Source organism: Haemorhous mexicanus, chromosome 4 (genome assembly GCF_027477595.1).
Source record: "Haemorhous mexicanus isolate bHaeMex1 chromosome 4, bHaeMex1.pri, whole genome shotgun sequence".
In the NCBI taxonomy this organism is placed as follows: domain Eukaryota; kingdom Metazoa; phylum Chordata; class Aves; order Passeriformes; family Fringillidae; genus Haemorhous; species Haemorhous mexicanus.
The window spans coordinates 11836391-11861646 of record NC_082344.1 but is presented as its reverse complement, the minus strand read 5'-3'; the positions used below and the strand labels follow the sequence as shown (position 1 = coordinate 11861646).

Genomic DNA, 25256 nt, shown 5'->3' with positions numbered 1-25256 from the left:
GCCGTGCTTAACCCGAGTGCCTTTTGCCGTGAATTTAGTTGATTTCTAATTTTTTTTTTTTCTTGGACAAATTCCTTTTTAAGTAAAACTAGTTCCTTCCTATCTTCCCACTCCTTGGTAAATGCCATCCTTATTATTCCGGGTCTGTTGTTGCGGTCAGTACCGAAGGCCGTTTACTTGCCGTGGGGCCGGCCGGTGTCCGCAGCGCCCGGCTCTGCGCAATGTGGGCTCCGCTCCAGAAAGCCGCTTCTCTCTCCCGCCGCAGCCGGGGCTCTGCTCCCACCGCGCCGTCCCCGGGGCACCCTCGGCCGGGAGCGGCGTCCAGGTGCGCGGGGCGGGGCAGCGTCTCGGCCCGCCCCCGCGGCACCCGAGGCGGGACCGGTGTCTGCCGCCACATCCCTGCCGCGACGGGCAGCTGAGAGCCGGCTTCGTTCTGCTCCGCTGCTCCGCCACCATGTCCCTCTGCAGGGCCGCCTCGCAGGCGCTGGCCGCCCGCCTGAGCAGGGCTCCTGCCGCCGCCAGCCGCCTCAAGCAGCGTGGTACGCGGGGCCGCCGCTGAGCCAGGCCGGGTAGCGGTCCCCGGGATGGCGTGATGGGGCGCGGGCCGGGCCGGACCGGTGGTGGCGGCGGAGGGGATGCGCGCAGGTCGCGGGCGGGGGCGACGTGGGGCCGGGACAGGTGCGGCAGGGGCGGGCGGCAGCCGGGCACGGCTGCTCGGTCATCCTGGGCTCCGGCACTGGCTGCTTCAGACCTCCGCCGCGACCCTCTGGGCAGCCGAGCCAGCCCTGGACCCCCTACCCCCGCCCCATGGAAAAACGGTGGCTGCTGCTGCCTTCCCTTCCTTATAAAATAGCGGGGTACATACCCCCCGGTAGAGCAGCCGGAGCGGCGGTGCCTCGGCAGGGCTGCCGGCCCCGGCAGGGAACGGGAGCAGACCCGGTGCGCCACAACCATGGCTTTTGGCGCATCAGGGGTTGTGTAACCACTGGCAAAAAAAAAAAAATAATCTGCCGGCCGCGTTGGGCGATGGCAGCCTGCTGATTACTGTCCTGCTATAGCTGGATGCTCCGGGGGAGGAGGGTTAAGGACACACTGCTGCTGAACGAAAATATAAATGTGTGCAAATCCATGAGAATGCTCCGCTATTGGAGAGGAATCTGAGAATTGTGTCATGAGACAGATGATGCTAAACATAACCTAGCACACGATGGCAATGTTTTGACATTGCGACTATTTTTGCAGCTGTCAATTGCAATGATCAGAGCCGTTCTTTTTTCATGAGCGCTTTTTCAATGAGACATTTCTCATCTGGGATCAAGTCACAAAATTCTGCAGAAAGCTTTGTTGACCACGAGAGTTACGTATGTTTTTCATGGTTCTCTTTTTGAGATGTACAGATGAATCCAAGACTGTAGTAAGAATCAGTTTATAACAAATGAATGGGTAGCACTGCTGTTAATGTGTATCCAGTCAGGTAAAAAACTCTGTAGTTCTACCTCTCTGTCCTGTTGACCAATTCATAAGGTGAAGGGTATGGATCAAAGTGTCAGCAGTCTGAGACTGAAAGAACATGAATTCAAACGAAAAAGCTTTTAAAAAAATTCCCTGTTATTACCCTGAAGAGAGAATTCATTACTTCTGCTGATCATGAGGAATAAGGACAGATAATTATTTTACCTGCCTTAGTCAGGAGTCAATTTTACATTCCTTTTTTTTTAAAAAAAAACATTCCTTAGTCTATATAGACTGTGCGCAGTACTTGGAAGCTGATGGCAGACAACGTAGTTCACAGAAAAACACCTCTTAGGAGATCAGCAATGGAGCACCACACCCTGTGTTACTCAGTCATAGGATACATCAATATGTATCAGCGTCTGTTTTATAACCTTTTTGAATCATCCTTTTCCATACGGAGTTCAGATTCCATAATTCTTTTTTGTGATCATATTTTAGCAGCACTTTACATCACTTTACCTAATGGTTTTTGTAGCGCCTCCTCGCCAGATGTCATCTGGGAGTGTTCCTGGCTCTTCTAGAGACAGCATGATGATCTATCTCCTTGCTGGTGTTGCTGCTTTTGGTGGTTTATTTTATGTAAGTGTTTGGGGATGGAGCTGTTTGTGCTTTCTGAGCTGGCATGGTGTAAAGTGTGTTCTGGGTTAGAGTATGGCCCATATTCAAACCATCAATGAATGCAGATATTGTAGCATAAGTGCAGCCTAACTTAGAAATCAGCTTAAGAGAATTTAGTGAAGGTGAAAGCCTATTGCTTGCCTGTTTTACTGTTACTTTGATAAGTAGTGCTGGGTCACTCTTAATGGAAAGCATATTTAAAAATTTGTGGAATGAATGTGTCCAAAGATTGAGTAAGGCACCTGTCTCTAACCCCTTGCCTTGTCTTTTCAACCAGAAACATTAGCGATGTTTCAAAGTGGGCGAGGCAGATGAGAAATATGCAATCTGAAGCTGCAAGGGGAAGATACAAACCTTGTTAATTTGGGCACAAAAAAGGAAGATAACGGCATTAGTTACTTCAAGAAAGCATGTTAAAGTTTTGTAAGCTTTATTAAGCTTTTCAGTAACCATTCTCTTCCCTCCTTTTAAATGTATCTGATTCTGTGCTTCACGTTCCTAAATCCTCCATTCTGTAGCTTACCTCTACCCCTCTCCCCCAAAGTCTGAGATAGTGCCTAGCACACTCCAGAGAGGTACATATTTCCCTGTCCCACAAAGTAATCCTCTGGAATGGTAAGTAGCTATTTGTTTAAAATATCAAACATGTATGATTGCATTTTTGGATGAATAACATAGTCTTTTCCTGTCACATTTTTACCACATTACAAAAACAGAAATCTTCATGTAATTATCTTTTAAAATGCTGTTTTCAATTCCTGAAACACTGCAGCACTTCAAAAGCTGCACGGTATATTGTATTTGCTTTCTAATAATAGGAGAAATATGAAATACATAAATATATTAGTTTAGCAGATTATTATTATTTTTAACTTTTAAATTTCCAGGATAAATTTTATATGCATTTTAAGATGGGCAGTAGCCCTTGCTTAAAATCCCTTCTCCCCCTCCCCCCTCTTTGTGTTTGGTAAATTTGTAAGGATGTTGCTGTAAATTCAGGTATAATTCTCTTTCAGGCCTACAGAGTAGTCAGTTCACCTCGCAGCAAGTTTGTTGAAAATACAAATATTCTTCGTGAGAGAGCAGAGGAGCAGAAAAGCAATCCTTGGTCAAGAAAGGGTGAGTTGAGCTCCTTTCTCTTGTTCCCTGGGTTCATGAGGATTTGGAACAGATTTCTGAATTGTCTAATCAGGCTTTAGCACTGTCCACGTCCTTGTCTGAACTGTGTGAGTGGTTGTACAGTATTGTTTTGTTACAAAGCTACTGCTGAACGAATTTTGGTAGTGGCCTTAATGTTCAGGCATTAATCTGGTCCTTGATCCACCTGTGGAATCTCTTTGAATGGAAAGAGTGGATGTGTGAATACTATTAATTGTATAATGGGTATTTGATTTACTGGAAGCTTAATGAAACTTGACTGAATACATAATGCTGTCAAAATCAATTTTGTTCTTTTGTTTTCAGTGGCGGGGAGAAGATAATATCTTTTCTCAGTCAACAGGTTGGCTTCAGGCCACATGCCATCAGGAAATACAGTTCAATAGGGGAAAAAAAAAACTACATTAAAAAAAATTAACTTGCATCAATTTTTTGTCCTACAACTTTGATTTTGTTTTTTCTAATTTGGGGTTAGATGAAATGCAGGCATTACCTAAATGTATAGCAAATCCTTACTTAGCTCTTCATGCTTGAATAATTCGACTGTGTTAGTTCAAATACTTGTAATGGAATGTTGTCCCTGTCTACATCAATTAGTGTTAATTGATGTTAATTTAGCATTAATGTAAAAGGTAGAACTTTGGCAAGCATGGCCTTGCTAGGAAAAGCAATTAGGAAAATTTCTTAAGGATATTTAAATTTTTTTTTGGTTGTTATTTAAAAAAATAAAGCATTGAAGCCAGAGCACTTGAAGTTCCTCCTTTTTTTTTATACTGTTGACTTCTAAGAATTGATTTAATATATTTGCATGCATACAAAGAATACATTTGAAAAAAGCTGGAGTTTAAATTTTGTCTTCCGTGTGAGAGCATGGTTTAAATTGTCTGCTTCTATAATTATTTCTTTAGAGGTTGTTAGCCTTGAACTTCTACAACACAGGCTTTAGTTTCAGAACATTAAAACTACAGACCTTAAGATTTAAAGTAGTAAAATACCTTCATTTCCAAAATTGTTTAAATAAATGCTGAGAATCCAGCCACAATTTGCAATCCTTCATTGTCCCTAAAATAGAAAATGTAATGAGGACCAAAGTAGATCTCTCCTAGGGACCTGGTCTCCTGCTGTTCAGGGCAGAAGTGAGGATTACCCTCATTACATTCTGACTGCCATAGTTGGGAGAATGGGGAAGCATTAAGCAAACCTTCCAATATATTCCCAGTGATGTCTCTTTTCTCCTAAGGTGCAAGGTACTGAGTTTTGGCCATGGCCTATCCACATGTTGGAGTGAAATACCCCCAGCACTGAGTGCTCAGCAACTGATCTTGGGTACTCTCCAGACATCCCATCATCTGCTGCTTAATAAGTCACATAAATGTCACAACCGGTGGCAGAGATTGCTGCCTCCCTTTTTATTGGTAGTAAGAAGTCCAAAATATTTCTAAGGCCATTCAGGGAATACAGTTGAAATTTGTTTCCTGTATTATTTTCAATATTTGACTTCTGAACAAATGCTCAACCCAGAGTTTTTAGTTGGACTTCTGAGTAGTTAATTCCAGTTCACAGTACAAAACCACCGTTGAATCAGCTCCTTTTTTAAATCCTTCTTCATTCCCAGCTGTGTACACCCAAAAGAACAGAACATAAAGAATGAGCATCAGTTCTGTTCTTACTTTTCCTACAGAATCCTCTGTGTGCATTCTCAAAAGAGTTAACACCCCTCTTCCTCCCCTTTTTCCCCTGTTCCCTGCAAAGTCGTATTTTTGTGTTTATCTTGTCACAGAGTGTTAGAATAGTATAGCTTTTCCCAGAAGTGCCATTGCAGTTTCTTTCCCTGTGTATTCTTTAGAGTCAGTTCTTATACTTTTTCCCAGTAAGCATTGCTGATAAGAGCAGTTAAAAATTCTGTTTTCAAAGTATTCTGATATTTTTTTAGGTGCACATTAAATCAAGCTCTAAAACAGAGCTGGTAACCATATGAAGTGATGGATAGAAAAGCAGTATGCCAAGCAGCATGTTCATGGCATATTTGCTGCCTCTGGTAAAAGAACTTCCTAGGTGGAAGAACTTAATGCTGGAGAGCAGCTGATCAGAGATCCTTTTGATAGGATTTTTGTGACTTCTCATGTGGGGGAAAATTCTCCCCTTATGCCTGAACCCAAAATGTCCATTACAGAGAACTGTACATAGCAAACAAGTCTGTCAAAAGAAGAGAAATAATCATACTAGGGTTCTTTGCTTATTAGAGGGTTGAAATTATATTTAATGATATTTTAATTAATGATAATAGACATTTAGAGAGAGATAGCAAATTTTTCTGTGGCTCTTTTAAACTGAAAGCTACTCTAAAAATAAGGGAGGGGTTTCAAACACCCCTGGAAGAAGCCTGACTCAAAGTAGCCGTAGAAAATCTGGGACATCATTTCAAATGTAAAATGATGTTTGGCTTGCAGGATGTTCTCCTTGCTTATTTAGTGAGTTTTGTCTTCCATTTGTTGTTTGTGTCCTTTAAGATTGTTCCTGATTTCTTTCTTTTTTAGCTATGACTTTTCTTTTTAACTCATTGCAAGCTGATTCAATCTTTCTAATCTATACTCTGCTGTTACACTTTCCAGACTTTCTAATCTATGCTCTGCTTTTACACTTTCCAGACACAAGGGAAATCTCTTTCCAAACCTGAGGAAGTTAAATACAAACAAAGGACAATCGTTTACCATTGAGTACATTGCAGCCTACCTTGGGATGACTTTGTACCTTCTATTGTAAAACTCCATTTGTGTGAGACTTTTAAAGAACTACCTGTGTTTGCAAGGCCAAACCATATTAAGCTTATTACTGAATCTGCTTTATAGAAGGCAGTTCTGAGATGGAGAAGCTGGCTGTTCTGAGTTGATGCACTCTATATTTGACTGTCCAATAAAGTGTACTGAATGCTGATCTTGGCTGTTAGCCTGTTCTTTGTGTAATGAATTAAGGGGTTTTTTTAAAGCAATGTTTTCTTAAAGGGACATGATCAGGTTGCATAGTGCAAAGTTTTGATTTTTGCCGAGCAATGAATGGACTTGTCTCGAAAGCTGAACACTAAATTATAGGCTTTCAGTGGCATAAGAAGACCAAGAAATGAAACTGATCTGTTTAGTTTTTAAACAGATACAAAAGAATCAAACAAACTCTGACTATGTCTCTTTAAGCTCTTTTGTTTCAATTCTCACGTAGTTTACACTGTGTTACAAACTTATTTCAATTTTTTTTTTTTTTTTTTTGCATGGTGAGTTTCTAGTGGTGAACTTGTGGTGAATAGTATAACTTTTCCTTTGTGAACTTGATGTTAGTGCATGTTTGCATGGTGGTTGAGCATCTCTGTTGCTTTGTGCTGTTAGATTTTCATGATTTGTCTCAGCTGAATTTGAAGTGATGCATGACTGGGAAACACTGTTTTTCAGGTTCTAAGGAGTTGGACCCATAGTGGTGTAAACAAGTCTTTAAAAGAGAGTTGTGAGTTGTAAAAAGAAAAATCAGTCATAAATGGTCATACATTAAGAAAGTGAACTCTGACCACTTGAAATTAGCAGGTTATTTTCTTACTTATTTAAGACCAAATGTCTTATTCCCCACGTGGTAATTCCACAGAGTCATGCTTCCTCTGGCATCTGTGTGTGTACCATCACTGGCCCTTTCAGCAGAGCTGTTTGAAGGAACACTTGACAATGTCCTTTTTTTATCCTTCACTGCACCCCCAGCACTTGCTTTAAGCCACAGTTTCTTTTCTTATCACACTGAAACATGTTTTGAAACTCAGTAATTAAGAATATGGTTTCCTCATTTTATAAACATAGTTTTTTGATGCCACATTACACAATAGGGGGGATTAATTATTGATCTTTTTGTTAATTCTGATCCCAAATCTTAGCTTCCGACTTCAAATTTAAGTGAGGATGATGATAAAAAGTAGTTGGTCAATTTTTTGTTGCATGCATGCATTTTACTCTCTTTATTGTATTGAATAAATCCTTAGAAGGTGATGGAGAAGAGGTGGATAAAGTCACTGGAGCAGAGAAGGCCACGGAAGAAGCTGATGCAGCAGCTGCTGTGGAACCTGCAGCACAGGGTGAGAGTGCTGGACCCACAGCACAGGATGAGACTGCTGAGGTATCCCCAGCAGCTGGAGGGGAGAATGACTTACTGGTTCCAGAGGAATCCCATGCTATGGAGGAAGCACAGCAGGAAGCTGCTGCAAATTCAGAAGCTGCTGCTAATTTGGAACTTGCTGTTAATTCAGAAGCTGCTGCAGTTCAAGGTTAACTTAATGTAGTTTTTGAGTGTGTGTGTGTTGTGGGTTCTAAAGCTCTGCCTCTTACAGAGCATTAAGAATGACCATTGGTGTTCCTAATGGAGTTTGTTCTGCAGTGAAAACTAATTCAGCCATTAACACTGACATATCACGAGCATAAGGTAATTAAGTTTATTAAATCAGTGTCTCTGAAAGCATCCTGCCTCTGGCACCACAGTTACTGTCTAAAACAAGTAGAGTCAAATGTTTATTTCCCTACCCCATACTATTTCTTAAGATATTAAGTTGAGCTTATAATGTGGTCAGTTAAACAGTTGTTTTAGTGATCTAGTTCTCAAGGGTGTGTTAAGAAATCTAAACACTTTAGTTCACTAACCATTCCAAAGATATTCACACTGAATGATTATATCTGTTTTATCAACATAACTTAAAGAGGATCTTGCATAGCAAAGAAAATGCTGTCTCAATTTTAAGGATACATTAGGCTAAATTTTCACAACACAATAAAATATCAAATTGTTATTAAACAATGAAATTGGTAAGTGGCAAAACATTCACTATTTTGAGCTGTCAGGGTGTTTGAAATATTTTTGTTTATTGTGCTTTAAAAAAATTGCAATAATACAAATGCAAAACTATCCGTAAAATGTGCAAGATACAGGACTGGAATTTATTTTGGCAGATTTTAAAGGGTTTTTTAAAAAATTTTCTTTTTATTACTGGTCTTGAGAGGATATGTCTAAAACACAGTTTAGACTATGGGCGTTTATCACAGTACCGTCAGTACCACTAATCTATGGGTGTTTATCACAGTACTGTCAAAGGTGTAAGCAGATTTGGAATGCTTTTTTCTTGGTGACTCCAGTGAGGAATGGAGGCATCTTCATTGCCTTTTTAACAAATAAACTTGAGAAATAGTGCAGCACTTTTAATTGCTGAGTTTTATGAAAGGTCTATGTATGAATGTGATTTTAATTCAAATGTGATTAGTTCCTGTGCTTGTCTTTGAAACCATCTACTACAAATAACATTTTAAAACAATACTTAGTCTGATTGCTGCAATACAGTTTATAGAAAGTAGAAGTAAGTACCTTGGCTGTGATTATTACTGCTTACATATAGAAATATTTATAAGGTAGTAGTTAAAATACCTAGAGCCCTAAAAATTTTCATTTCTATGGAATATGTGGATAACTTCATTTAGCAAGAAAGTAGTCTGTTTTATGATAAATTTGGTGAATTAGAGCCATTAAGAGATATGTTTAAAAATGTATTGCAGCATTTCTTGCTCTGCAGAGCAATTGCAAAATTTCCCTTTAATTTCATAAACACTTGCTTGTGTCTGGAAGTGTTTGTGTATTCCTTTGACAATGCTTATCTATGAATAGCTGTTCATTGTTGGATAAGGTAGGATCTTCTGTATGGTAAATATTTCTGCCATTTTACTGAAGAGGCTCTTCCCTGAGAAAGGGAAGCTAGGATCTTCCCTGAGAAACATGGTGCATAAATTGATTAGCTATTAGGAATAAAGTCTTTCTTGTGAAGGTGGTGAGGCATTGGAATGTTTTCCCAGAGCTGCTGTGGATGCACCATTCTTGGAAGTGTTCAAGGGCAGGTTGCATGGGGCTCTGAAGAACCTGATTTAGTGGAAGGTGTCCCTGCCCATGGCAGATGGCTCAAATGAGATGGTCTTTAAGGTCCCTTCCAACCCAAATCACTCTATGGTGATTCTGTGATTAAGCCTGAGGATCTCATTCTGGACATGTTGACGTCATGTACTTAGTGATCATGATTTGATGAGAAGAAATATGGCTTTTTGCTGTTAGTTCCTGCTGGTGTTTTCTGGAAGTGGAGCAACTGTTTAGAAATTACTGATTACTAAGATCTAGTATCTCTGGCAACATACTTTCTGAGGAAGACAGCACTAGAACCAGACTTCTGTTATGCTGAAAGTTGTAAGGGAGCCTGAGGGTCATCCTAGGTGCCCTCTACCAAATCTTGCTGCAGTGGTTATTCTTGGCTGGGTGGTAAAGCTAGCAGAAACAAACTTTTGTGATGTAAAATTGTCAAGAAATTTAAGCAAAGGAGTGCTCTCCTTGCCTGATCTCTTGGGTGCTCCTGGGATGTTGTTATAACTTGCTCCTGAGCATAGCTGTCCGGTGCCACTGGACCCCAGTGCAGATTGCTGTGAACAACTGCTGGTGACAGGTGTGACCAGGGTGGTGACCCCGGGGACCTCCCCATGGTTCACATGAGGTTACGCCCAGTGTAACCCAAGTCCTGGCCTGGGAGGCTGGACAGGCTCCTGCTCCAAGTCACCTTAGCACTCCCTGCTCCCTCGTCCTGGTCCTGCCTGCAGAAGAGCAGCAGGGCCCCCAGAGCAGTTCTTCCCAGGAGTTCCTGGCCATGGAAGGAAGGCCACCAGCAGCACGTGGTCTGGCACACAGGCCTAAACCAACATTCCTTTCCTCTAAGCTACATAAGAACAAGTTTCCATTGGCATCATGCTCACAAGAAGATGAGGGTTTGTTTCAAAAGTTCTCTGCTTTCTCTCTACCTCTTTGTTCAGTGTCTACTTGCAGCCAACAGCTACTGTGCTTAAAAAAATTCTAATTAAAATCCTTCTGGATGTAACTTCCAGTTTTGGATTGAATCATCTTTATCATTCATGTTATCTCCATTTAGAGGGAAAAAATAGCATAGCTCCACTTGTACTGAGGTAGAGAAGTATGTGTTTAAGTAACTTTTACTACTTTTCTTGGCATCTTGGTGTTACTTCAGCAGATGAAGGTGTAAGTATTTTTATTGTTACCAGTGAACCTCTGCTTTTTCAAATGCCATTGTTTCTTTTAATCTATAAAGCTTTCTCTAATGTTTGGAAGTGCAAGCTGTGGAGGGATGCTTGTCTCCAGCTCCTGTATACAGATAATGTAAATGTATAATTTTACATGGATGTGGAAAAAAACCCCCACCGAAACCGAAACAGATACCAAACAAACAAACAAAAAAACAACCCAGCCTTGGAGGTGGGTGCTTAATACTTAATCAGGATAATTTCCATTTCAGACAGTTAAGAATTGTACCTGCCTGGAATGTTCTCCTTGCCTCAAGTTAAGCAATTTTCAATCCACAATTCCAATCTGGAATTCTGTGAAATACTGTTACCAAAATAAGTACTGAAGTATGTTACTCTGTTCCCAAGGTTTTAACTTCCTTTAAATTCTAATTCTCTCTACTTTTTTATTGCTTGAGCTGTCACTCTTGGTTATTGCCTGTTGTTGGTTAAATTCCTGTTGTTTTCCTTCTAGTGTACTCTGTGTAGGACCATAAATTAAATTTTTCTTCAGAGAAACCAAATGCTGTAAAATTCACAGATTGGCAAACTGCTATTTGGATTAGGCAAGGTTGTTCCATCCGTGACTTCTAGTGTTTGGGTTGCCACCATAAACTCTTCTCCAACTCTGGTATTGAGGCTTCAGGTTTTGGCTTTATCAACTGAAATAAGGGAAGCAATTAGCCCCAAACTGTGCTTTTCCAGACTTCTTCCTGACTTCTCTAGCATAGGGGTTTTTTCTATTCTTTAAAGTATTGAAGGGCATGGTCTCTTCTCTGTTTGTTATTTCCAAGGCCATTTGAGTGAGTGACTGGGTTTGGGGAGGATTAGTGTGTGAATGTGCCAGTGTTTTCCATGCTAAGCTTCAAACACACTGCAATGGCAGTTGTCTGCAGCCTAGAGAAACAAATGGAGGCTGCTCTGGACAGGAGCTGCTGCTTTTGGGACAGGACTTTTGCTGACCCCATCAGACAGTGATGCCAAGCAGACAAAAGCACCTGATGTAATCAGTGCACACTGGCTTGGCTTAGTACTCTACCAAATTCTGCGTGTGCTGACACTGTTAGCACTTAGAAAATTACTGAAGAGTCCTCAGAGTGATTTGCAATTGCTCATACTTATTCAGAGGCTTTCAGAATGCCATTGCTCAGTAGAACAGACACACCATTCTAGGCATCTGTTTGTGTGAGATGGAGGAATGAGGACTTTTTTCTCTTTACTGATTATAATAGACTCATCTAATTAAATTAGGCCCTTAGAAGTTGAATTATGTAAATATTATCCTACGGGGGAAGTATCTGTATCTGGAACTTTTGTTGGGTAGCTCTGTTTCATATTTATCACTTGGTTTTATCTGTTTCTTGGACTGCTGCACTTATCTGATTGCCATACACTGGCCACTGGTCTCTTCTTCTTCCTCCTGTTTTTCCTTCATAAAACTGAGTTTTATATGAGTCACCATAGCATATCTGGAAAATCTCTGTTGGAAGAAAGTGAATAATATTTAGAAAAGAAATTGGGTAAAAGTTGTGAGCATTAAAGAGCTCACAAGAGTTAAGAGTTGAAGACCCCAGCTGGTCCATGGAGAGTCTGTTCAGTTTTGATCAGCTTAGCCAAAAAGAATTTTACAGCATGTACGGGGCTGGGGAGGAATATTTTGGTAAAATGGAAAAAACCCTAGAAGTTCCCAGCTGAGTGCAAACAAACAAGTGGGGGAGAACTGACTAAAATAACTGTCTTCCTATTTGTTTATTCTAGAACAAGGGGGCAGGTAGCTTCCCAAAAATGGCAGAAGGACATACAGTGAATAATAATGCCTAAATGAATGTCACTATTAGTGAGAAAATAGATGTACTGCTTTTACTAGTATTAATAGCTCATTGTCAAGACTTAAAAAAAAACCCTTAAAATGGCAACATATATGGAAATATATATATTATATATATATTTCTCAAATTGGAAAGCAACAACTCACTTTGTACAACAAAATCTATTAGCATTTAATTTACTGTACATAGTATTACCTGTGTTTGAAATTTTCCTGTAAATACAACAACCACAGGAATACTGTTAGTCTCCTACTTTAGAGAAAAGATGGCAACAGGCACCCCTTGCTGTTTTCCTGTGGTGGCAGTTCCAACCAGAATGGTAACGGTGGGGATTTAAAGTTAATTTTTGGGCAATGTTTCCTATAGCAGAGAAAAACATCCTTTTCACAAAACAACTTTGCTTCTTTAAAAACTGTGGATAAAGTGGATAAAACTTGATGCATTACTTTGTATGAGGAATGTTAAAGAAAAGGTCTTAATTAGAAGTGTTTTTAGTACTCCCAGAGGATTTAATACATCAAATTATTAGGTTGTTTTTCATACACATGGTTTATATTAACTTGTGCTAGTTTTCCTTGTGATCCATTCCAGTCAGTAACTAAAGATTGTTCCATGTTTAAAACAAACAAACCAACTAACCAACCAACCAACAAACAATGTGAGTTGCTTCTCTTTGCTACAATTCCATGCTACAGAATATAAAACAACATTCTTGAAATTTATGAGGTATTATAAACTATTCTGGATTAGTGTGACATGCACTGTTACGCTTTTATTGTGACCATATAGGCATCCTTGAATCTTTTTCTAATCATCGACTGTAGAATAAACTCTCTTCAAGGGAATCTTCTGGTCATTAGTGTGAACTAATGAGGCTTTTCTTGGGAACTAGTGACCCACATCAGACACAAACAACCTGTGATGTGCTTGGCTCATTGAACATGTTTCTCTTTCTGTATGGAGTGATGAAAATTTTAATTCTTAATAATGGGCTTCATAATGCCGTGGTTTAGGCTCTCAGCTGGACCTCATGGATTTTTATCTGGATTGCTTGGGGATGGCTTGCAAAGAGGAAAATATGTCATATTTGTGTAGTGGCAGGTTTATTAGAAATCCCAGCTTTCCTTTGCTCATCAGTTTCCCAAAGACCTTTGGCTCTGAGCCTTTGGTTTTTGTTCATCCTATGGAACAGCTGGAATGCCAGGGGGACTAAACTCCTGATGCCCATGGGCTCTGAGTGAGGGAGGGCTGGGATTGAGGCCACCTTCGTGTTGTGTCTGCTTAACAGCACAATCAGGCCAGGGTGGTTCCACAAACAGGTCAGCAGCTGCCGGCCACTAGTTCCTATCCTGTGCATTCAAGGGTAGGAACAATCAGACTGAAAAATAATCAGTGCTTTTCTAAGTAATTGTTCTTTCTCTGACTCTGTTTGGAACTAAAAAGTTTATTTTTTCCTGTGTGGAGCTCAAGAGCTGATTTCACAGTGTTGTAGAGAGGCATTAGTCTGTGGTCAACCACCCGGGACCTTTTTCTCCTTTTTAAGGCCAAGGTAGGCATAAAGTGTTTTTCCTTCCCAAGCAGTAAGTTGAGTAACTTGCTCTAGCTGGTTGGAATCCTAAATGTTCACTGAGTAAAATGCCAGAGAGGAGAGAGTGAACATTTCAGATGGTCCTGAGAGACATTCCTGGTGATGGGATGTTCCTGGTGGGCATCTGCAAGCCCTCCATGCTGAGCTCCCTGGCCAATGGCACCTGAAGCACTTGGTCTTGTTACAGGGACAGCTGCATAGCCTTGCCTGTTCTGTCCCAAACTGCCTCAGTGATTATTATTTTCTCCTGTTCCTATTGATGTGGTTTAAGCCCCCATGAACAGAGGGAGAAAGTGTGGAACCCAAGCCAGCCATGCCTGGGTGACAGGTGGCTTCTGGTGAAAGCATGTGTCTTGGTTTGAAAAGACAGGTGTTTGCTAAGAAAGGCAGGAGCCTCTCTTGAAATGGAAAATGTAAACCCCCTCCCTCCAAATTATTATAATTTTGAAACTAAGAGGCTCTCAGGCAAAGATATGGGAGTAGGAATAACAGTTCCTTACTAGGAAAATTAAAATACAAATGCAATAGTACAAGAAAACCACTGACAGAGTCAGAATATGACCTGACACCCTGTGGGTCAGGGTGTTGGTAGCAGTCCCATTAAATGGTGGCTGCAGCCCTCCTGCAGTGACAGGTGTGGCTCTGTTGGCGCAGTGATCCTGTAGAAGGGTGGAGTTTTCCTCTGAAGGTCCAGTGGTGGTGTAGATGGGCCTGGTCTTCCTCTGGGAATCCAGTGGGAAAGAAAGCTGCTCCTCTGGGAATGCAGTGGGAAAAGCCTGGATATAATCTCAGATTATATCCAGATAGGAATGCTTGGCTCCTCCCCCTGGGTGGAGCATCTCCCAATGGATGATGGAATTTTATCAGCCATGCAGTGACACTCAATGGCCCATTAACAGCAGATGTCTCCTGGAGGGAGGATGGGTTGTGGAAGAGATAAAGCAAACTGCCCAATTAACAGAAGGTAACTGCCCCACCTCTAACAGATAGCAAATAGAATACCCACATATCTTACAACCCAGGACAGCATGGAAGGGAACCTTAGTTGTCATCACCACCTCAGGAGTTGGAACAATTTCCCTTTCCATTTTCCCCAAGGCTGATGGAACCAAAATATGTGAAGTTGCTCTTAAAGGGAATTACAGTTTCTTGCTGCTGCTGCTGTCTTCTCCCCTGGATCAGACCTGAGTGAGCCAAGTACCCCTGCTTCTTGTGCTCTATTTTGCAGGTTTTCTCAAAGAAATTCTTGAATTACTTTTCCAACATGACAGAATTTGACTTTTAAAAAGTCAATTCTACTCCACTGCCAGTTTTCCACTAGCAGGTCTTTAAACTATGAAAATGAGCCAGAAACACTCTGCTCTGCTTATCTTAACATTTCAGGAGACATCCTGAGACCTTCAATGGACCTGACTCAGGAAGCTTTCTGTAAACAAAAGCATCACATTCTAATGTAAGATGGTCTTTAAAAGACCGTAAATAAAATACTGTTTCTAATTTCACAATTAAATTTGACTTTCCCCCTCCTCCCTGCCCGCCTTTGGAATTAGTGTGTGACATTGGTTATGTTATAGGCAGCTTGAAATATCAAAGCCTTGTTTTGTACTCCAGCTTTGGTTTGCGTGCTCCAGGTAGATTCCATTTGTATGATGCTGGCTAACTTGTGTTATTTTAGCTTTATAAAACCAAATTCTTCTGCAAAGAATATTTTTAAAGTAATTGAACCTGGTGTTTGGCATTACATATACCAGCTTCATCTTGACTGCCTAGGAAAAAAATTCATCATATGAAGGATACTGCTTCAAGTAAAGTGATTCACTCAGAAAAGTGTATTTTTAAATATCTTTAAAAATGGCAGGATAGTAGTGCCTGTTTACATTTTTTTTGTTGTTGTTTCTAACTGGAAAGATCACTTTTAAATGAATCAAAGAATTAGGATTAGAATCAAAATATGTTAACTTTAAATGTATTGGTAAGGAAATGCAAAACTGAGGGAAGAAATACAGGCTGTACTCCTGAGAAGGCTGGGGTTATCTTGTATAACCTTGTTATAAAATTTCTGTCCTGCTGGAAGGAATCCAAACCTCTCCCCAAGCAAGGAAAAGACTGAATATAGCTTTCATTTTAAAATCTGGAACAGCTGTCTTAATCTCTGTTGTAAATCAGGAAAACATAATTGGAAAACCACTTAAAAATACAAGGGTGAAGTTTAAAATCCAGTAAGATGAAAAATATAATATACAAATTAGTTTGTATCTCTTCCACCTCCTTGCTTCAAGGTCATCTTATATCTTGTTTTCTACTAAGTAGTAAGACGTGATTGCCGGTGTGAGCTGGCCAAATTTTGCACTAGTGCTTTACATTCCAGCAAAACTCCAGGCTGTTTCTGCATAAAAACTGCCCCAGGAAACTTGGAAAGCTTGTTTTAAAAGCTTGAGGGCTTTTGGGGAAGAGGCTACGCAAGCAGTAGGATCTGGGTTCTGGAAATCAATGCACCTGCATGGGGTTTCCTTTATTATTATCAGGAGAAAGTCAGTCTGGGAGTGTTACTTTTTATTATCAGCTGCAGCAGAGATGAGTCAGTCACACAGGGCACACAAGTCCCCGCTTATCTTGTCACTCTGTTCTGCTGAGCTCACAAATATTCACACAATTCAAACTGACCATCACGAGCATGCAGAATCACCCAGTATTTGGACTGCTTTCTATTCTAATTGCACAGGTGTATAGTTCTGCACTCACTCTCAGGGCTGCAAGTTCAGCACTTGTAAAAATTGTCTTTAAAGACTGCAGGAATTACTACTTTACATAGAAAGCAGTTTTTGGTGGGTTTTCTTTCCCTGAAATGATAGGAATAAATTCCTAAAAATGACATTTCTAGGTGAAATGTTGGATATTGTGCTAATAAGCTATTGGAGCTTCCTAAATCTGATGCCTTATTAAAATACCAACCCAGCAAACAAAAAAAAAACCACCAAAAAACAACTAAACACAAGCTTTCAGAACAAATCCACAATTTTCTTTTGTCTGTAAAATTAATTTCCTGTTCTGTATTTATTCAACTCAAGCCAGATGTGTTTCCACAACAGAAATGGTTTGGTACTGCATTAGGTGGATGTGTAATGTTGCCCAGTCTTGTTCTGTTCCTGCAAGTGCAATTTGGGAGGATGCATTTCTTCTCCAAATGGTTATCTCCTAAAGCCAAGGAGCTAAGGACTGCCTGGGAGTGCCAGGAAGTATTTGGGCTGGGATTCCCTGTTAGACATCAGCAATGGATACTGCACAGATGTTATACACTGATGGTTGTGTACTGCATGTATGTTGTGGCTCTAACTAACCTTGGGGATGCTTGCCCTCAAAATCCCTGGTGTGTCCAAATCCTTCTGAATGCTTTGGCAACAGCTGTTGATGCAATATGCAAAGCCCCGTGACTACAGTTAGTAAATGTGATTAGTTTGATTTCTCTAAGGTTTTAAGTTCTTTTATATTGTCTTTTGTTGAAATCACAGGAAAGTTTAGGTCCTAATTCAGACTTGTAAGTGCGATGGTATGTACAAATGCCTGGCAAAATTGAAGAAATCTGTTGCCAGCAATACTGGGATGCAGCTACTTATCCCAGGAGAAGACTGAAAATTGACAAATAACCAGTGAAAAAGCTTAAGGAAAAAAAATCAACTTTTCAAAAAAAAAAAAAATGCACAGGGGCTGAGATTTTTTGCTATACGTTGTATGAAACGTTGGAGTACACATACTGTAGAGTAATATTCTGTATATTCTGTAGAGTCATAGATCCTACTAGGATGGGGGGAATCATAGCACACCAAATGAAGCAGGAAAATTGTGAAGCCATTTAACTCCAGTGCTTTTGATGAAGGATATGTGGGTGCAGGGGGAAGTTTCCCTCAAAGAATTGAGAAAGAGCCCAATGAGCCCCACTTTTGTGAATATGAAGGGAAACAAGATAATTTTTGGCAGGCTTTAAATTGTATGGGTCAGGATGGAATTATCCCTTGACCAAGATCCATTTGGCAGGAATGCTGCAAGTGGGTGTTTTGGTAAAGTGTCAAGGAGCTGGAGTGGTATTGTTCTATAAGGATAATACAGCAGCTGGGCATTCAATAGAAAGCATAATATTAAATACCACATGTCCTCATTGCAGAGAAGCAGTTGCACACTTCAGATTGTTTTGTTCACTTACAGCCAGTGGAAATTGTAAGAAATCTGGCATAAATAGACAAAATGGATCGTAATCATCATTGCATGAAGAAATGCAGGGATTTCAGATTTTCAAACTAATAATCATTCAGGAAACAACACAGAACCAAGTGAAAATGCTGTAACTCCTCTACAAATATTTTGAAAAAATAAAGAAGCTTAATATTTTAGTTTTTGAACTAACAAAAGTTAGGAGTGATCTTAGTTACATCCATTATTTGCTGCAGAGTTCATGACAGGCTTATTAACAGTAATTGAACAGGCAGAGAATCCTTCATCCAAGAATTATGGAAAATGAGTCACCATTGTGCCAGGCAGAGATTAAAGTATCTTGTATGAAATAGGGTGTTACTGCAGGATTTTACATGAAGCAATTGCAAGAGATTAAACTGGATTGAAGAAATATGAAATGCATGCAGATTTAAAAAAAAAAAAAAAGAGAGAAAGAGGGTGTGAATGGCACTGGGAAACAGGGAAACACAAAGGAGAAATGCCTAAACTCTGTCACACTTTGTGCCACCAGCTGATCAGTAGGGAAGGATGTGAGGCCTCGGGCAGTATGCCTGATGTTCCTTATGCAGAAAGACCCCATGTGACAGTCCCACATCTGAGATAGGCAGGGGGTTCATTCTTAGCTTGTCAGGGCATCATTCATGCCAGGGCTTTGTCCTGGGATGGCAGCAATTCCCTTGGACAGAGAAAAACATGTTGACCTTGTGAATGGAATACAGAGTGTTTGTTCCAAGATGTGTCCAAAACTCCCAAAACCAGGCTGAGATTGTGCTGGTGTCAAATGAATGCTCAGGGCAGCCATCAGGGGGCTGGAGGCTGTTTCCTAATCCAAAACACCAGAAGACACTTGGACAGTATGCAATATGACAAAGAGCCAAGATGATCTTTATCAGCCAGTCTGAGACTTTGCTAGAGATAAGGCTTGAGAGTGACCCAGGGCTGCCATGAGCGTGTGCATTGGTGCCACCAGCTACTGCCACGTCTCTTCTCCACAAGACCTGTGGCACCTGGAAGGGGGCTCCAGCCACATGTGCTCAAGGAATGGATGGGAAAGCCACTTAAATACAAGATTTGTGCCCTAGCCAAGGGCAATTTTGTATAGAAACATACTACACACATTCTACAGACACAGGTTTTCAAAATGAAATGCCTGCCACAAGACCCTTTGTATTTTAGGCAGTGACAGCTACTCCACAGAAACATGGATGAACACCTTGGGAGGAATCCATATTTTTTTGCATTAGATTGCCTTTCTGATAGCCATAAGGAATAATTCAGACCAGAGACAATTTTTTCAGAACAAGTGGTTAATGTTTGGTTTTAAGGCAGGTATTCATGTAGATGACAAACACAATTCCTGTCTAAAGGAAATGAGGTTTTGTTAAAAAGTAGAAAAGACCATGGTGCTCCCTCTAGTTGCCTACTGATCTGCTCTTAGTGCAAAAGAAATAAAAGCACTCACAAGGAAAAAAAACATACTATCAGCCAGAGAAAGAACTTTTGGTAATATAAGCTGAATGTTTGATGTTACAAACTGAAACTAGCAGCTTGTTACCATAGCAATATATGGCATTACATCAAGTATTGCTTGCTGTAAAATATCTAAAGTTCCAAATTTCAAATGTACTACTTCTATTGCATAGCTTTTCCCTATAAAGGCAAAAGTGCCAATTCCCGAGCATTTATTTTTCTACTGCTTCTTCAAAATCCAGAAAGCATTCTGAAAAGTAAAGTGAAATAATTGACGTTCAGAATATGCTGTATTTAACGAGCTGTAAGGTGATATTTGGGGAAAGGTATGGGGTGCTAGCTCTATAAAACTCCTATTTGCTGCATTTATTGAACTCCTAAAGAAGCTGTTCACTCACTGTGTTTAATAGACATGTAGCTTGGTATAGGATGAAAGAAGAAGGAGACAAACCTCCTACAGAGCACTTAAAGAGTGTGATGATGGAGACCTCTGAGAGGAAGGTTAGAAAAACAGGGTATGAGAAATTTACTCAAGTAAAATTTAATATGCAACTGCAGGGTGATGTGTTCAGTCTTCCTGCAGAGTGTATCTGTACAGAAACTGCCTACTACTAAATATTACCTGTTACAGGCTTTTTATAGACACAGATTGCTTTATGCTTAAAGGAGTATTGAAAAATGGCTAGTTGGCCATTGCAGCCTGAATTGCAGCCTGAATCTTCAGCCTGATGCTAGAATATTTTTACATTAAAATTACCCATGATGTCTTTCCAAGATTATGTGGAGTGTAGATGTAATGTCCTATGAATTTGACAGAAATCAGAAAACAAAGCAACAGTATCTGCAAGAGATAATATATACATTAGAGAATATTTGCCTATGTCTAGCTACATGAAAATAGCTCCAGTTTAAAGGTTTCTGCCTCAGGGTTGGAAAGAGGCAGACTTTCCCTGGAATTCCATTTGCAAAGTTTTATTTCCATGATAAAATTTAATCATCTGATAGATCCTGTTTTCTTCAGCTAATTTGAGCACATATATTGGGCAGTTTCTTCATGCTTTGTGAGCCTGGGTTGCTCACCCTCATTTATGATGGTGAATGGAAAGAGAAGACAAGTATCTTTTAAGTAAAGTCGTGGGTGTTGCACCTTCTTCTGCCCATGAGGAAAACTTAGTGATGAGGAAGGAGCAGCCTCTGGAGCTCAAGAGATTTCTGACAGACTCAAAGAGCCAGGACAATGATGCTGAGGAGTTGTGGTGAACTTCAGGGGGTGCAAGAGTCCAGCTGGGTCTGAAATGCTTAAGTCTGTGTGCACTGAACCAGCTACAAGAGCGTGCAGAACTCAAGAGATGCTGTGTGGCTGACCATGGTGGCTGTATTTGGCATCACAGTGCTAGCAGAAAATCTAACTTTCAAATTATCTGTGGTGCAGTAGAAGTAGGTTGCTAAATTTGATCGTGGCAGAGTGTGACGAGCTCAGTGCCCTGCTCAGTAAGTGGCTGGATGTGAGCTTCACTAAGAACAAAAAATTCTCCTTGTGCTGCATATAACACATTTTTTCAACATCTATCTTGATTTGAAAGACAGAATTTTCCTGAATTGCATTGGTGTAAAGAAAAATATAGTGCATGTGGTATGAATAAAGCTTGCAGTGCTTTGATGCAACTATAAATAATCTCATATTGCTTTTGAAGTTGAATGATGTAATTGAATGCAAAGAATGTGTTTAAATCATCACTGTGGAGATTTTAAGCAGGAGTTTAGAAGTTTGGCCTCTAAACTCTTTTAAAATTAGAATTAAAAAGCTAAAAAGAAAAATGCCTGCATACCTAATACAGCTTTGTAAATTCTAGCCCTTAGTCCAAGGATCCTTTGGACTAAGGGAAACAACTTACTTGACTATTTGTCATTGAATAAATAATTTCCAGTGTTTCTCATAGGTGTTTGTCTCCATTTTCAGTTTCTGAGGAGAAGAAGACAACTGAAGAAGTTGCTAAAGAGCCCTAAAGGTACACAGTACAGTTGCAGCATGTGGTTTTCTGCTTTTCACCTATATTTTGTTTTTAGTGGCAATTGCAGCATGTGGTAAATGCACATGCACTGTTATGGTGAATTTGTATTTCTGCTCTCAACAAAATAGAATTTTATTGAAGTATTTCTTATTTTTTGGGAACCACTGCCAACATCTTTAGAGGCTATGGAGCAAATCCTATATAAATTGTCACAGTGTGTATTTATTTCTTTATAGCTTTATCTTAATCCCATGCAAACTGGATAAAGACCTGAGAGTGTAGCTTTCTTCCAAGCAAAAAATGTTCTTTAGATGTTTGGTTTAAATTATATAATAAGTATAAATTTTGTTTAAATTATATAATAAGTCCAGAGTCTATAGGACTTCTGGATTATTGTTCTGCACAATAAAGCAATAGCCCCCTGGACTGTTTTATTTTAAATAAATTTTTTTCATTATTAGTCTCTCTGCACTTTCAATTTGTGCTAATGAAAAATACTGAATATAATATTTCCATTTTGCTAGTATCTTTCTCATGTGACTTTATTTATTATTTTATTGTCAGAAAAGTTGCAAGCATGTGCCTCTCAAGGTTTTTATTTTTGCTGAAATTGGAAGCTAAGGTTACCTGAGGGTGCCACATCAGAAAACCAAATAACCAAGAAATTTTTTCTGCTCTGGTACATATAAATGCTGTGTATAGACAAGGCAATTGAGTTAGGAATCTTTTTTTTTCCTTGTAAACATCTGACAAGCCTAAAAATTGTTGCTATTCCAGGTTTTGATTTAGACAACAAATACCCTCTATAGCCAGCTCAATTAATGAAGGCAGAGATGGTAACTGAAAAGGGTGGGGGTGGCAGGGAAGACAAGCTGTAGGAAACAACTTTGATGTAACAAATTAAAAATAGGTAAAAAAATAGATTAATCTCCTACTAGTGTAGAGGTTCACTTAATTCTGCTTAAACTGCTTGGACTCTATTTGACAAAAAAAAATTTACTTTTTATGAGTATAGCAACACAAGTTTTAAAAAGGGCCTCTTATTGAGTTTCAATTTGATCTTGTTGGCAGGGGCAAAATGATTTATGAAATATTTTACTATTTGTTGCTGGAAGATTACTGGCTGTCTTTTGTCCAGTTTACAAGTCTAGAACCACACTGCATTCCCAGTCAGGAAAGAATTCTTTCTTCTTTTTTTTTTTTTTTTTTTTTTGTGTTTTGATTGTGACCACTTTGGAGTATGAAGCTTAACTCTGACATTGCATTAAAACACAATATACTTTCTAAGGAATTCAAGGCAAAGAAAATGAAATTAAAAGAAAGTTGATGTGAGAATCAAATCACTATCTAGTGAACTTTTTTTAAAAAATTACTGATTATTTGGTGAAGGAATGGAGGAAGTAGTAGTGGATTAAATCCTCAGATAAAGCCCTAAGCTGATGCTCAGAGCATGCCTGAGTAAAGATGTTTAGCCATTCTACTGAGTGTGGCTCTTGAGCCCAAACTGATGCTGCTATGGAACTACTTGTATCAGTAATCTCAGCAAATACAATTGGTTTACCTTGTGCTTAATGTTAAGAATGTAACTATTTGTAGAAGTTCAGCATGCAGGGGAATTAATTTATGCCTGAGCAATGTGGATGAACATGAGGGATTCATTGAAACTGGGCTTTGGTGATGGCAACAGAGCAAGTTTCCATAAGCCATCAGATCAGCATGATTTACACATCAGTGCTGTGTATACTCTGAAATTCATTTAACTGGTAACCTCCAGTCAAATTCACAGTGTGCTTTGAATGTTTGCAAAGAAAATAACCTGCTGAATGGTGTCTGTTGCTAAACATCACTTATTGTTGTTTCCTCTAAATCGGATTTTTTTTTTTTCTTTTTCCCCAGTTAACAGTGTGGACGCCTTTTGAAAGTTTAATGCAAATATTTGTGGCAATCAACCAGCTAATTCCTGTGTGAAACCTCATACTCTTCCTTGAAGACATAAAAGAAACTGTGCAGTTTGTCCTACCACACAGTGGTCATTATGGCCAGTCCTCAGTGCTGCAAGAGATGAATTGCATTGCCTAGAGAAACGCTTCTGTGACTAACAACTCTGCTGTAGAAAGTAGTCAAGCCACTCAGCATGTCCTGAATACATGTGCTAAGAGAAGCAGTATGATGCCAGATGAACTCTTTCTATGTCTTTGTTGTCCTGATATGTTCATTGATTTCTTACTTTTGGTCCAAACTGCTGTGCATAGTTATACATTTGTACCATTCCGTGCTAAAATGTAAACAAAAGGTTTTAAAATCAAGACAAAATATTATAAAAGTACCTGTTAGCATTTTTAAATTGGATCACAGGGAAAATAACAATGTGTTTGCTCCTGAGTTTGGATTTGTGATGGTAAGCCTAGGACACCTGGCTGCATGTGACCTAATTTCACCCCTGAAAAATAAACATTTCAGATGCTACCAATCCTTGCACAGTAACATCCAGGAGTAAACATTTTAAGGCTCCTGCTTTGGGAAAAAAACCCTGTTTGCTATAAAGTACAGGTACTTTATAGTCTGACAATCAAAATAGCACTGGTTGGTGTTATCATGTATCAAAGTGGTGGCTGGCTCCTGCCTTGGGTGTGCTGGGCTCTGCTCCTCCCAAATCTCATTCAGCTTGCTGTGCTCTTTCTGTGTTGCTCTCTTTTGGCAGTGGCATGTAATGGTAGTGTAACAACACAAAAGTTTGGTATAAACTTTCAGGCTGGTACAAATCACAAGCCCTTTAGGCCATGGCAAAGCCTGTCTCCAAGCACTTGCACACAGAGAGCAAAATCCCTGGGAAGGGCCATGCAACAGGTGTTCAAATGGACAGGCATTCTTAGGGACTAAGAAAGACCCAAATAGCTAAACAACCTTGTTTTCTCAGTATTAGCTTCATAAAAAATACATTTATTATGAATAACAGGTTTGGATGCCACTGTGCTCCCAACTCTCCATTGTGCCACATGCTCGAGCATGCATCTAAGACTGAGACTCCACTGCAGCCATGACAGAATGGCAATGGTTCTAAACCAGAGCCAAATAAGGTATATTATGTACTATTTATATAGAAAGTGTGTTTCATAAGGTGTGTCTGACTCCTTTCTCTTCAAGCAGAAGTTTGGAAAATGTTGAAAGAGAAACAACAGCATTGTGACATTCCTACACATGGCACAAAGCAACACATGCTCCTTCCCCCATCATAAAGCAAATTATAGTAGTGTTCCAACAAAGCTATCGCCTGTTGCTCCTGGACCTACTTAGGAATAACTGGGATAATGCAGAGGCAAAAGCTGGCTCCTGAGCTTCAAGAAGACAAACCACAGCCTTCTGCTTAAAGGATAAAGCCTCTGTGATTAAAAGCAATTTCTGTAGACCAAGCTACTGGAATAAAAATCTTAGACTGATATTTTGTTGGATAAGAGTCTATATTTATTTTGTAGATTAAAAATGCTTTGATGGATGTATGCATTTAAATGTTCTATTTCTTCATTTTCATTAATTCTAGTAAAAGAAGCTGTGTAAACTGCATCTAACAGTAGGGTTTCTGATATGATCAGCTTTTCTGAATAGCTCTTTATCTCTGGAACTGCTCTGGTGCATGGCAAAATATGTTAGCCCTCTGGAACAGCTGCCTGAATGATTGAATCACAAACTATGGTTTCCAAAGCTTTTCATCCTTTCAATT

At 39.7% G+C, this 25256-nt stretch overlaps 1 protein-coding gene across 2 annotated transcripts; it reads left to right on the top strand.

The window, feature by feature from the left end:
* The first annotated feature begins 360 nt into the window (after window positions 1-360).
* On the top strand, window positions 361-25039 carry MGARP (mitochondria localized glutamic acid rich protein). Of its 2 annotated transcripts, none has more exons than XM_059843803.1 (6): window positions 361-539; window positions 1991-2094; window positions 3150-3252; window positions 7304-7585; window positions 21487-21535; window positions 23435-25039. In XM_059843803.1, the coding sequence occupies exons 1-5, from the start codon at window positions 455-457 to the stop codon at window positions 21531-21533; spliced, it is 621 nt and encodes a 206-aa protein (XP_059699786.1). In that variant the 5' UTR covers window positions 361-454; the 3' UTR covers window positions 21534-21535; window positions 23435-25039. The 2 variants fall into 2 exon arrangements, with proteins under 2 accessions (XP_059699786.1, XP_059699787.1); XM_059843804.1 differs by having other exon boundaries at window positions 431-569.
* The last annotated feature ends 217 nt before the right edge of the window (window positions 25040-25256 follow it).

Coding starts and splice junctions, on each gene's coding strand:
- MGARP (XM_059843803.1), top strand. CDS start 455: ATGTCCCTCTGCAGGGCCGCCTCGCAGGCGCTGGCCGCCCGCCTGAGC. Junction 540..1,990: donor CAGCCGCCTCAAGCAGCGTG/GTACGCGGGGCC, acceptor TGGTTTTTGTAG/CGCCTCCTCGCCAGATGTCA. Junction 3,253..7,303: donor CAATCCTTGGTCAAGAAAGG/GTGAGTTGAGCT, acceptor ATAAATCCTTAG/AAGGTGATGGAGAAGAGGTG.